This window comes from Leopardus geoffroyi, chromosome A3, assembly GCF_018350155.1.
Source record: "Leopardus geoffroyi isolate Oge1 chromosome A3, O.geoffroyi_Oge1_pat1.0, whole genome shotgun sequence".
In the NCBI taxonomy this organism is placed as follows: Eukaryota; Metazoa; Chordata; class Mammalia; order Carnivora; family Felidae; genus Leopardus; species Leopardus geoffroyi.
Genome location: NC_059336.1, coordinates 34,024,837 through 34,037,393, shown reverse-complemented (window position 1 = coordinate 34,037,393; position 12,557 = coordinate 34,024,837). Strand labels below are relative to the sequence as shown.

The window sequence follows — 12,557 nt, the reverse complement described above, 5'->3', positions numbered from 1 at the left end:
ATTATTACCTCATGGGCTAATTTTACAGCACTACATAGCTTATTTAATATTTCTATATTGGTTTAACCATCCTCAATAGGAAACTGTTGTATATTACTTACTTACCCTATTATTATAGAGTTCGTAATCTGAATATATTCTCTTTATCTCTCATTGCATTATCTTCTTGATATCAAGTCCTGAGTTGCCAATTTTAGGAAGGTCTTTGCTTGTTATTATGCATTAAAAGTTTCTAAATATATGTGCAGATATGGATTGGAATATATACTTTTATCTCACTTGGTAAATTGTTTTCTTAAATTCATTATTCAATGTGTAAAAAGAGTTCAGAGTATGAAAGATAGCTCACCTTTATGAGTATGTTTATATAAATCTTACTACATTCTTTTGAATCTTTTTGGAATAAGCCCAACAAAAATCCTGTGAAGTCCCATGAGTACTTAAATAAAACGGCATGAAAGAGTGTAGCTTCCCAATGGCTTAAAGCCATTTTTTCCAATACATTTTTTTTTGCAAATAAATACCTAATTTTTTTTGCAAATAAATACCTAATACAGCAAATAAATACCTAATACAACTTTAACAAAAGTTAAAAGGGGAGAGGTAGTTCCTATGCTGCGTTCTGGAAATATCACCCCAAAACACCCCCTCAGCTATTCTTGACCAAGTCCTAAAAGGAAGATACTGGGTTAGTCAGAACTGGGTTACATGATCCTTCAGTGATAACTCCAAGTTTTCAGGGTGACTTTTTGATAGATGAAAGATGGCCACACTTTATTTTCCTGCTTCTTGTTATGGGGTAACATCCTCTTCCCTTTAATCTGGGCTGGAGTTAAGTGGTTTGTTTAACCAATATAGTGTAGTGGACTGACATTCTCAGACTTCTGAAGTGAAGTCTTAAAAAGCAGCGCAGCTTCCAGTTAGGTCTCTGGAAACTCACTCTAGAGAAAGTATGACAGCGCTGAGACTGTCATGATGAAGGAAAGCCTAAGTAGCCACAAGGAGAGGATGTATGGATAGGAGAGATGTCTCATCTGTCCCCAGCTGTTCCAGCCATTCTGTACCAGGTACCAGATATGAGAGTGCAAAAGATTTCAAATAACTCTAGCCTTAGCTTCCAAATGTCTTTCACCATATGCAGAGACCCAAGCAAAAACAACCCAACCATGCCCATCAGCCCTCAAAATCATGAGACTTGATATTGAGGTAGTTATGGAGTAATAGCTAACCTGAATAGGTTTCTCATAATTTTCTTACAATGACAGTGTATTTCTTGCCAATGTAAAATCCATTGAAAATCCAGGGGACCTTCAGGGGCAACAGTTCTCCGTGGGGCATTTCAGCAACCTAGGCTTCTCTGGTCTTGTAGATTCCTAGACTGTGTCTTTTCTCTAAAAATTTGACAGTAGGAGCTTCCTGCTTCCACTGGAGGGTCTCACATTAGAGATTAAATGCTTCAGTCTTCAAGTGGTATATACATATCCTTTTGGCTTGCAGCCCATTAGCCAGAACTTTTACACTGCATAGGGGGTGTAGAAGCATACTCCTCTGCAGGCTGAGAAAGAGAAGGGAATTGGATAGGCATCTATCACATTCTTCCTCTCTCTCTCTCTCTCCTGCTATCGTGTCCCCTCATCACAGTCCAAAAAATTCCTTTTCTGGGTAGGAACCGTATACTTCATGTGACTATAGCTGCCCCACAGTATCACCATTCGAACTGCTCTAGTGGTAAAAGCTCTTTCTCCCAGTACCAGGGACCAAACTTCTTAAAATTGTCAGTAGGTACTTTACACATAAAAAGGATTGAGCACTGATCTAGTTCCCTATTGCTGTGTAACAAATTACCCCAACCAAATCTTGGTGGCTTAAAACAACATTTATGGGGCACCTGGCTGGCTCAGTCAGGAAAGCATGCAACTCATGATCTAGGGGGTGTGAGTTCAAGCCCCATGTTGGGCATAGAGCCAACTAAAGAAAACAAAACAAAAACAAAGAAAGAGAAAAACATGTCTTCACACTCTCTGTGGGTTAGAGGACCTAGTTAAGCTTGTCCCTCTGGCTTTGGGTCACTCATGAGGCTCAGTCATCTCAAGAGGAGAGGAAGGATCTGCTTCTAGGTCACTTACATGGTTATTCATTTGCAAGATTAAGTTCTTCCAAGCTTACTGAATCGAGGACTCAGTTCCTCATGAGATGTTGGCTGAAGGCCTCCTTTAGTCACATGGAGCTCTCCATACAGAGTCTCAGAGTGAGCAAGCCAGAGATAAAGAGATGGAAGTTCCAGTTTTTGTAAACTTGTCCCAGAAATGATATCCCATTATTTTTGTCATTTTTCTGTTTATTAGAAGTGAGTCACTAGGCCCAGCCCACACTCAAGGGAAGATAATTACACAAGGGCCTAAACACCAGGAGGTAGAGATACTGGGGCCATGTGGGAGGCTGCCTATTCCTTCACCCCTAGGAGATGGGTATTCTGCTATGTGGGACACACAAAGATAAATAAGGCAAAGCACTAAACTTTGGAGTAGTGGGGAAAGAGGGTCATAAGTGCATGTAATTATAATACAAAAGAGGGGTGTGGCCAAGTTAAATGGAAGAAAAGCTATTGGATCTGAGAAGAAATAGCAGCTAATTCTCTATGGCTATGGAGGTAAAATGTGAGCTACATGATAGAGGCTGAATAATGATTCGCTAGGCTACTAGAGAAGAGGGTTCTGAGCAGAATGAAAAGCAACAGGGCATACAAGTACATTATTATTATTATTATTATTATTATTATTATTATTATTATTTTAGAGGTCATGGATATAATGAGACAGTGGCTGTGGCATCATTACTGCTGGGTACCCCTCCCTGCTCTTCTGGGAGGTGCTAGTCATGCAAACTAGTTCTTTGGCAGGTTCTCGCTGCTGGGCCATGGACTCAGAAAGATCCACACATGATTCTGTCGAAAGACTTTGCCATCCAGAATGGGTAGGTGAGGAAGGGTGTTGAAAGAGGAGATAACTGGAGTGAAGTTACAAAAAGGGGCAGGCAGGGAGCTAACTCTTTGCCCAAAAAATGCCAGCATACCAAGGTTTTCTATGGACACAATGACTATAACTAGATTAATGTGATGTTGATTACACAGTAAATTCAGGAATGGCCAACATCCTGTGACAGAAATGTGATGCATGGGTGAGAAATGTGCAGATCTGGGGAAGGAGACAAGGACACTTGGATTTTAACTCCCTCTTCAACCCTAGAGAGAAAAGGGAAGCAGGTTGTCAACCTGACGTCAAGTCACACTCCCAAAGACTTCAGCAGATTCCTGATGTGCCTGGGGAATGGGGAATAGAGCTATGGGGCAGAGGATTGTGGGAATGGCAGCATGCAAAGTGGGCAAGACTGAAGCTGGATTGCGAAGGCTTTTGTGTACCATGAAAAGCAAATTTGACATTAATCTAGGAAAGACAGACTTAGAAGTGTTATAGTATGTTGTTGCCTCCAGATAACAAGACATAAACTTTATTAATCATACCATGTTCTAGGCATTATATTTACCCCATGTAAACCTCACAGCCACCTTATGCGGAGGTTCTATTATTACCTGCATTTAAACAGAAACCCTGTGGTAACTAGTTTTAGCCCCATGTCACATAGGTAAGAAGTGTCAAGGCTCAGATACCAATCACTGGACAGCAGTTGCCTTTACTCTGCTCCGTGAAACCCTTTTGCTCCTTTGCTCCCATACATTCCTGCTATATTTCTTCCTACTGACTTACTCTGAAAGCCAGGAAATGCAATCCTTGAATACATGTCTTATGTTAGAAAGAGAAAGAGCTTCAGCAATGAGTTTCCTTTGTGCCTCCAGATACTCTCTTTAACTTTAAATTTTGCAAGTTTTCCAGCATACACAAAAGTAGAGAAAAGCAAAAATGAACTTAGCTTCAGCACAGATTGATGTTGTATCACTTATGTTTATCCATCCTATTTCCATCCCCCAAATTTTATTTCTGGAGTATTTTTAAGTGAATTCTAGACACCAGATTGTTTCACACATAAGTATTTTACTATCTGTAACCAATAAAGACTTTTAAAAATATAGTTTATAACACCATTATCACACCCAACAAAATTAACAAAATTGTTATTTCTATTTTTTTAAATTTTTTTAAATGTTTACTTATTTTTTGAGAGAAACAGAGCGCAAGCAGGGGAGAGACAGAGAGAGGAGGAAACAGAATCTGAGCAGACTCCAGGCTCTGAGCTGTTAGCACAGAGCCTGACCCAGGGCTCGAATTCATGAACCGTGAGATCATGACCTGAGCTGAAATCAAGAGTCAGATGCTTAACCAACTGAGCCACCCAGCTGCCCCCAAAATTGTTGCTCCTTAATAGCAGATTCTATTTTTAAGACTTTTTTCTACTAATCACATATCATATACAAAAGTTTCACTGAAAAGAATGATAGAATTCCTGTGTATGAAATTTCTTTTTATAAGCAAAATATTTTCTAATGAGTTTATAGGATTGATCTGTAGGCAATAACAGTGATTCTTAGTAACATTTATTGCAAGAACATTTTCCAAATTTACAATAGATTGTAAATGTCTTATATTTTTATAAGGGCTAGCTCCACATAGAATTGAGATACTACCAATTAACACCTTATTAAAGTAAGATCTTCTCTGAAGGCAAAATTAAACCTATCTCTCCTATAAGTACTGATTGGAGATTGATCTCATATGCCCTGCAGTACTGTTAGTTTTATAGCTGTCTTTGTTGTAAGCCCAGGATAGAAATCACACTTTTTCACCATGTATTGACCACATTACTCAGTTTTATGCTTTGCACAGCTAGCAAATTTTTATAAAGCACACTTTGAAAAAGCTCAGTCACCTTCTAATTGTAACTCAGTCATACATACTCAGGGTGTGGTGATCTCAAGGTATAGATGCATCTAATGTGTATCTGCAAAGAAATTTGGAAATCTTTTAGGCTACTTTCATTTTAGATCTGATGAACTGTAGCCAAGAGCCGTGCGAGACCCATGTAATTCCAACTGCCAATAGTCTTTTATTCACTGACTCATTTTATGTTAGTACTCAAGTTTTAAAAGTTTCTTTTAAAATTTAAATTAATAAAAGATACAATTGCAGAGTCCGGTTTCATATTATCTCCAATAAGGTAGTGATACTTCAATATACACATGCAGAGAGTACTTAAATTTTCCTCTCCCTTCCAGCAAGAGGCCATGGCCAAACACCCTCCCATCTTCTCATTATAAATAGGTTTACTTTGCAGTCCATTCTTGTTATTCTCGCTGCCACTGAATAGGGGGTGAATTTTTTAATTACTGGACGCGATTCTCTTTAGAAAACCCCACGCGCGCCAACCTCAGTACTGGAGCCTGGGTGCATGAGGCGCCTGTTCTAACTTAGGCAACATTGGGTCATCTGTTTATTTTCGGGGGGGAAGGGGGGAGTGGTGTCAGAAAGAAAGGGCGGCCGTTGCCCAGGCAACCGACACCCCGGGCAACGGCAAGGGGAGGCGGGAGGGGGCGTGGCCTCGGCGGGACCAGGCGGATAAGAGGCGGCGCTGACTGCCCGCCTTCTAAGCTGGGACTGTTCTTGCGGCGGGGCGGAGGCGGGGCGGCCCGGCACCACCTCCGACTACCTGGAAAGGCCCGGGCTTGCGAGCTAGCGAGGCTCCGGGCCCATCGCTTCCTCTCGCTACGTCCCCTGCCGAGGAGGCTCGCTCCACGCGCCAACATGGCGGGCGGGCGCTGGGGCCCGCTGCTGACGGCGCTCCTGGCCGTCCGGGTCGCGGTGGCGGAGGAGGCCGGCCCCGCGCAGGCCGCGCTGCCGCAGGAGCGGAGCTGGGTGCGGCCCATGACCGCCTCCAACTGGACGCTGGTGATGGAGGGCGAGTGGATGCTGAAATTGTGAGTGTGCCCGCACGTCCCGCACGCCACACTGCCCCCCTGGGCCCCGCCCTCCCAGAGCCGCGCGGGCCGCTGTGGAGTCCGCGCGGGCCGCTGTGGAGTCCGCACCGCCCGCTGGGTTCCGCCACTGCTCGCCCCGCGGCCCTCCGCGCGGGGCCCGGCTGCTCACGTTGCGCATGCGCGCCAGGCCCTCCGCGGTGACAGCTGCGGGTGCGGAGCATCCCGCCTCTCTCCGCACCCGCCGCCCCCCTCGCCTGCTAAGCCCCCTGCCTTTGGTGGTGGGGGCGGGGGCAAGAGTTGAGGGATGGGGTGGGCAGCGTGCCAAGGGGAGTCGGGGGAAATGGAGGAAATCTGTGAGAAAATCGCGTGCTTTTGATACAGGTGTGTACGAAAAGGGCTGCCATTCAGTGAAATTAACGCGCAGTACAAATACGTAGCACGGGCTACGCAGGGTATTTGTTGAATGGATAATTACAGACCGTGAAGGGCACACCAGCTAGTGCAAAGTATTTTGGTTTTCATATTGAATTCTCCGAGATGTCATTGTGAAAAATAAAACAGGAAGATGGGGTGTTTTTGAAGTTTTAGAACAAGATTTCAAATAAATATTGATATTCCTTATCATTTTTAGAGGTAGAGATTTCTGGGTAGATAATTGTGCTAGTGTAATAAAGAAAGGGACATTAGTACATCGCCTCTTTTGAACAATAGAAGGTAAACTGTGGATAGTGTCTTTGCTTGAAGCAGATGGGAAAATACAGTTTTGAGTTAGTTAGGAACAGCCACATGGCTTAAAATTAACTTCTAGGAAGAAAGTGATCCTTTGGAAAAAGCCTTGAAGGAGACCATGGGAGGATGTTTGAACAGGCTTCAGAGACCATCACGGTGGGCTTGTGGGGAATATGAAGAACATCTGGAGAAATGATACGTTATCTCCTTAGACTGTAGTTTCAGATCATGTACATACTTGATCACTACTGTTTGGCCATTAATCTTACCTTGAGGACACAGACACACAGAATTGGGTCTTTCCTTTATTTGTTCAAGACCACATTTTGATTTTCTCAATTTCGGTTGCAGATAGATGCGTATGGAGAGAAAACCTCAGCGTGAGATCAGGGCCCAAAGTTACAAGTCCCTTAGCAGATTAGGCTGTTCAGAGAACATAGTACACATTACCCCTTCAAACATGCATTTACCTTTTGTCCACAAAGAAGGTGATAGAAAGACCTGAAAGTAAAATGCCTTTGGTGTCATAATGAACCAATGAAATGATTAAGGAAATATGTAGTCATGAAGCACTTATTAAACTACTTAATGAGTTTAGTATGAGGAGGATGAAGATGAAGAGGTCATTTTCCATTTAAGAGAGAAGCTTTTCACGTAAGCGGAGCTTTATTCAAGACTGTCATGTTTGTAATACTTGTAAGATTTTAGACTGCATTTTGTCAGCTAGTACTACAAAGAGTTCTTTTTGAAAGTAGGTGCTTATACGGTGGAGCTTTCTAGATGCCAGTTTTCTGATTAAAACTGAGTTTGTGTATGTACATGATGAAGGTCAAAACAGAAAGGCCTCAACTTCTTTATAGCTCCTTTTTGGAATAACCATCTCTCTATTTTTTTTTTTTTCTTAGTAAAAGAACTAAACAAGCTAAAGCTCAGGTGAGTGTAAGCCATGTGAAGCTTGTAAACGTGCAACAGCCAACAACTCGTATGTTTGGCTACGTCGACTGTCAAATTAAACTTTTCATAAATGTTCAAGCCCAGACATAGTAACCAATTGCTCTAAACTTGCCATGTGTATCGCATGGAATATGTTGGGCTGTGATGAAAGATGGGACTTAGAACCCAGAAGTAAGCTGTATTGTGCCTGAGATCATTTTAGAAGTTCCCTTTTCATTGGGTACACTTCAGAATAAGTCACTATGAAGGGAGGCTCTAAAGGGAAGAAGATTTAAACCATTGTATCCAACTTTTTTCTACATAACAGAACCTAAGTCCTGAAGAAATATTGTTGCTCTTATCTGTTTGTGATACCCCCTTTCCTCCCTTTCACAAAATTGAACACTTAAAAAAATAGAAAATTCATTATATTCTCAACCACTACAGGCCTACCATAAATTTCTAAGAATTCACTCAAATAGCCTTATCAGAATCTTTTTGCTGATGTATAAAACAGAAAAGCCAAATGTGTTAATACTAGCTACTGTTTCAACACTTTTTTCAAGTAAACAGATCATAATAAATGGAGATCGTGAGGGGTCTACAGATGATGCATTTAACTTTTCTAAAGAAGCAATTAGGAGACTTTCTGATAGTATGAAAAATTTGACATTACTGTGAATGACATTTATTTGTTCATTTGCTTATATCCTACTTCTCTTCTGGGATTTTTTTCTCTCATATCCCACTTCATACAAAGCTCCTATAATACAATTTTTGGTTATATTGGTATTGATAATTTCAGTTGTTTTTAAGGACCTGGCAGTGTTTTCTGCTCCTGTTATGAAATTTAATTTGTTATATTTTCTTTGTTTTAAAAACAGTCATTTTTTTTGGAAACTTGCAATTGAATTTTCAGTGTTTAAAAAGCACTTCTCTGTTAAGGGGAAATATCAGTTAAAACATATATTTGTAGTAATTCACCATTTCAATTCTGAAAACTTTTTTAAAAAAATCTGAAAAATTATCCCATTATTGTTTGCATTTTCTTTAATGCTTGTTGTATATTCAGTTTTTCTCTTCTTGTTTGCTTTCATATATTGTTTTATAATTTTATTCCCTATTTCTGCCATGTCTCTATGATTGGCTTGTTGTACTTTTCTCATCCTAACCTCTGATGAAAAGTTTGCCCTTTCTCAGGATTAGGAAAGAGTATATATAATCCTTAGAATACCTTCTGAAGTTTTCTTTCTTTCTATTTCCATTGTTTCATACTATCCTTTATTCAGTTACTTTGCAACCTTTTACTATTTTAAACTTTTTTGGTTCCCATTGTATCAGTTCTTGAGAATACCGCTTTTGTTCTTTTGGCACACAAAAATGTACATTCTATATATTTTTCTGGTGTTTCCCCCCCACCCCAAAGAAATAAGTAGATATCCAAGTAGCTTAATTTTGATCTGCCTTCTTTGAAAAAATATTTATTTTATTTTATTATATATATAGTGAGAGCACAAGCAGGGAAGAGGGGCATAGGGAGAGAAAGAGAGAATCTTTTTTTTTTTTTTTTAAATGTTTACTTATTTTTGGGAGAGAGACAGAGTGTGAGTAGGAGAGGGACAGAGAGAAAGGGAGATACAGAATCCAAAGCAGGCTCCAGGCTCTGAGCTGTCAGCACAGAGACCAGTGTGGGGCTTGAACCCACTATCCATGAGATCATGACCTGAGCGGAAGTTGGGACACTTAACCGACTGAGCCACCCAGGCGCCCCAAGAAAGAGAGAATCTTAACTGGGCTCCACACTCAGCATGGAGCCCAACTCGGGGCTCGATTCCATGACCCTGGGATCATGCATGACCTGAGCTGAAATCAAGTCAGACACTCAACCAACTGAGGCACCCAAGGGGCCCTGACCTGCCTACTTTTAAACTGATATTCAGAAGAAAAGTATATCTTTGGGTTAATTTACCTCTGTAAAGCTTATAGATCTTTATAAAATACTACCTTTTCTGACTTGATTCTAATTTAAATTAGTCACTGTGATGGAGGGAAGCCTCATTTATATCCTTAGAACCTCTAGGTATTAGTACTTTATTTCCAAAATCCTTCTTATTCCCGAAGAGAATGCCTTCAAGCAGCATCACCTTAGCTTGTCAGATAGTCATAATTTTTTGAAGTTTAATAGAGTATAGTGATGTGTAGATTGAATGTTTAAGAGATAGTCATTAAATGCTTGTTATGTTTCAGGTTTAGACTTGGGGGTCTTGGAAGATGAAAATGAATGAACGACATTCTTTGATTTCAAGGGAGTGTCAATCTACTGTGCTCTGAAGGAAATAAATAGCAGCTACAGCATTCATTTATTTAGCAAATGTTTCCTGAATGCTTTTTCTCTGTCAGGCATTCAGCAGTGGTTCTCATCAGGGCACTCTTGGCATCTTGGGTTGGACAGTTCTTTGATATGTGGGGATGGCCTGCCTGTTGCAGAACCGTTAGCATCACTGCCTCTACCCATCACATTCTAGTGTTCATGTGACATCAAAAAAATTTTAATCATCTCCATTCCCTATGCACATTCCCAAATGTCTCTGATTGAAAACCACTGCCCCGGGTACTGTTATGGGTATTTAAAAACACGAAAAAGAATAGCTCATAAGTGAACATAGAAGTATTTAATTTCAGATTGTTTCCACAAAGGGTTATCCACATTATCACCTCTATGATCATCATCATCTCAGTCACAGTAAACAGTTACATTGCTTCCATTTCATGTCCTGAATGCTGTCTTATTTCATCATCCCGGCAATCTGGTGCAGAGTTAGCATTCTCATTAACTAGGGGAGATGAAACTTGAAAAGGTTAAAGCTTTGGCCAAGGCCAGATCCTTAGGAAGTGATTGGCAAGGCCAGAACTAGAATGCAGGCCTGAGCTTTGCAGTTCCTGCTGCAAACCTAGGAGAATAGCGGGGACCTAGGGGAGGAAGGTACAAAGCCTGGCCGGTTCATGCTTAGGCTGTCAGCTGGCCAGCACTATGAAGGGTGCACCATTAAGGGAGGCCTTTTCCCTGTGGGACTCAACGACCCACCCATGGTTTTATCGTCTCTAGATTCTCCAGATGCGGAGCATTATTGCTATATGCTCATTCCTGACACTCTTCACCACCCAAACAGGTGCTCTGCCTTTTCTGCACCCCAACCACCCAGGAAAATTCTCACTTTGCCTTGTTTGTACCTAGCCTGGCCCTTATCACAACTCATAATTATATATTAATTTATATGCTTCTCTGACTCTTCCTCTAGACAATAAACTTTTCAGTAGAGAAAGAAATTTTTTCTTTTTCCTGTTTATCTCCAGAGCCTTAATAACTATCACATTCAATAAATACTTTAAACGAATAATAGACTAGTTGTTCCTTTAATCAAGAGCTTCCTCAAGTGTATCACTGAGGTAACACCTGTATATATTGTCTTAGATACTAAGGAGAGTCACTATCATCTCCCATTTGTTCATTAATGTATTAAATATTTACTGTGGTCCAGGACCTGCCAGGCTCTGTTCTGGCTCAGTATAAGCAATATACCAGTCCCTGCCTTCATTGAGTGTTTGTCTTTTTTTTTTTTTCTTCTTCATTTTTTTTTTTTTAACATTTATTCATTTTTGAGAGACAGAGTGTGAGTGGGGAGAGAGAGAGAGGGAGACACAGAATCTGAAGCAAGCTCCAGGCTCTGAACCGTCAGCACAGAGCCTGACACGGGGCTTGAACTAAAGAACTTTAAGATCATGACCTGAGATGAAGTCAATGCTTAACTCACTGAGCCACCCAGGAGCCCCCATGGATTGAATTCTGTTTTCTCTAGCACATAACATGATTTTTGTGGAGTTATCCATTTTTATTTTTTCTCTACATTTTATGATAAAATGCCCTAGAAATGATCTTCTAAAGAAATTGAATTAAATATAAGCCTTCCAACTCTTGGATTATTATGAGTTTTCCCATGTTTTCCAGATATAAGAATGATACTTGATGTAGTTAAGTCATCAGCTAAGACATTTTGATTTAGTTTCATGTATTAAGGCATAGAAAAATGACCCTAGTTTACCTCTTTCATCTTCGTTGTCACATATTCTTTTGAGCATTTTGGGCAAAATAAGTTCTAAGTGAAAATTGACTGTATCAGTCATTGTCTATCTCATCTCTGCATGGATGAGAAAAGAGAATGTACGGGGACACACTGGTGAAATTTGAGCCAAAACAGAAGAAGAAAAATTGCACATTATTGGGAGAATAAAAATGTAGTGTTAGTAAAATTTTATTTCTAGGAAATGTATTTAAGTTAACTCCTTTCTCTGGTGTGTTTCACGTACTTAATGAACTCTCACACCAAATTCAGTTGGTTCATGAAATCAAAGTAATCAAAGGCCTTCAACTACCTTACATATAACAGAAGCTAAGTATAATTTATGCATGAATTGCATAACATGGATGACGAAAACATGCTTTAGAATTTTGTTTCCCAAAGTGGTTAAAAACCTTGGATTAATATTCAAGTCTGTGTTTTAGCCGTACGGCATTTTAAATGTGTTTATGAAGCTTGCTAATTTTATATACCCCTGGCACCTGGGAAAAGCTTAAATAGATAAGATACTGTCATATAGTTTTCTGTAAAGGTTCAGTTTGACTGTAAAGGTTCTAATTCCTTTTGGAGGCTCTTAAAGAAGGATTAATTTGAATGTAAAAGACAGTTATGGCAGGTCAACCCTTTTATAGTTCTTAGAAGATTGACATTATGAGCTAGTTTTAAATAATATAAATAAAGATCGTGATCAGTCCTTTCTGATGATTTTCATCATGTGTATGTACAGAAAGATTACATTTATATACACGTACTTACACAGACACAGAGAGTGCATTAGCACATGAAAGTCATGACTTTTCTTCTTTGTATTCGTTTGGTCCCTGAAGAACCTT

General features: G+C 40.3%; 1 protein-coding gene across 2 annotated transcripts in view; it reads left to right on the top strand.

Moving 5' to 3' along the window:
- The first annotated feature begins 5,507 nt into the window (after positions 1–5,507).
- The window catches only part of TMX4 (thioredoxin related transmembrane protein 4), a 45,264-nt gene continuing 38,214 nt past the window's right edge, over positions 5,508–12,557 (top strand). Inside the window, exon 1 of one of the 2 annotated variants that reach the window (XM_045445279.1) lies at positions 5,508–5,926. In XM_045445279.1, coding sequence (XP_045301235.1) covers positions 5,754–5,926 — 173 coding nt within the window. In that variant the 5' untranslated portion in view covers positions 5,508–5,753. The remainder of the gene's footprint in view (positions 5,927–12,557) is intronic. The other variant, XM_045445281.1, reaches the window with a different exon arrangement.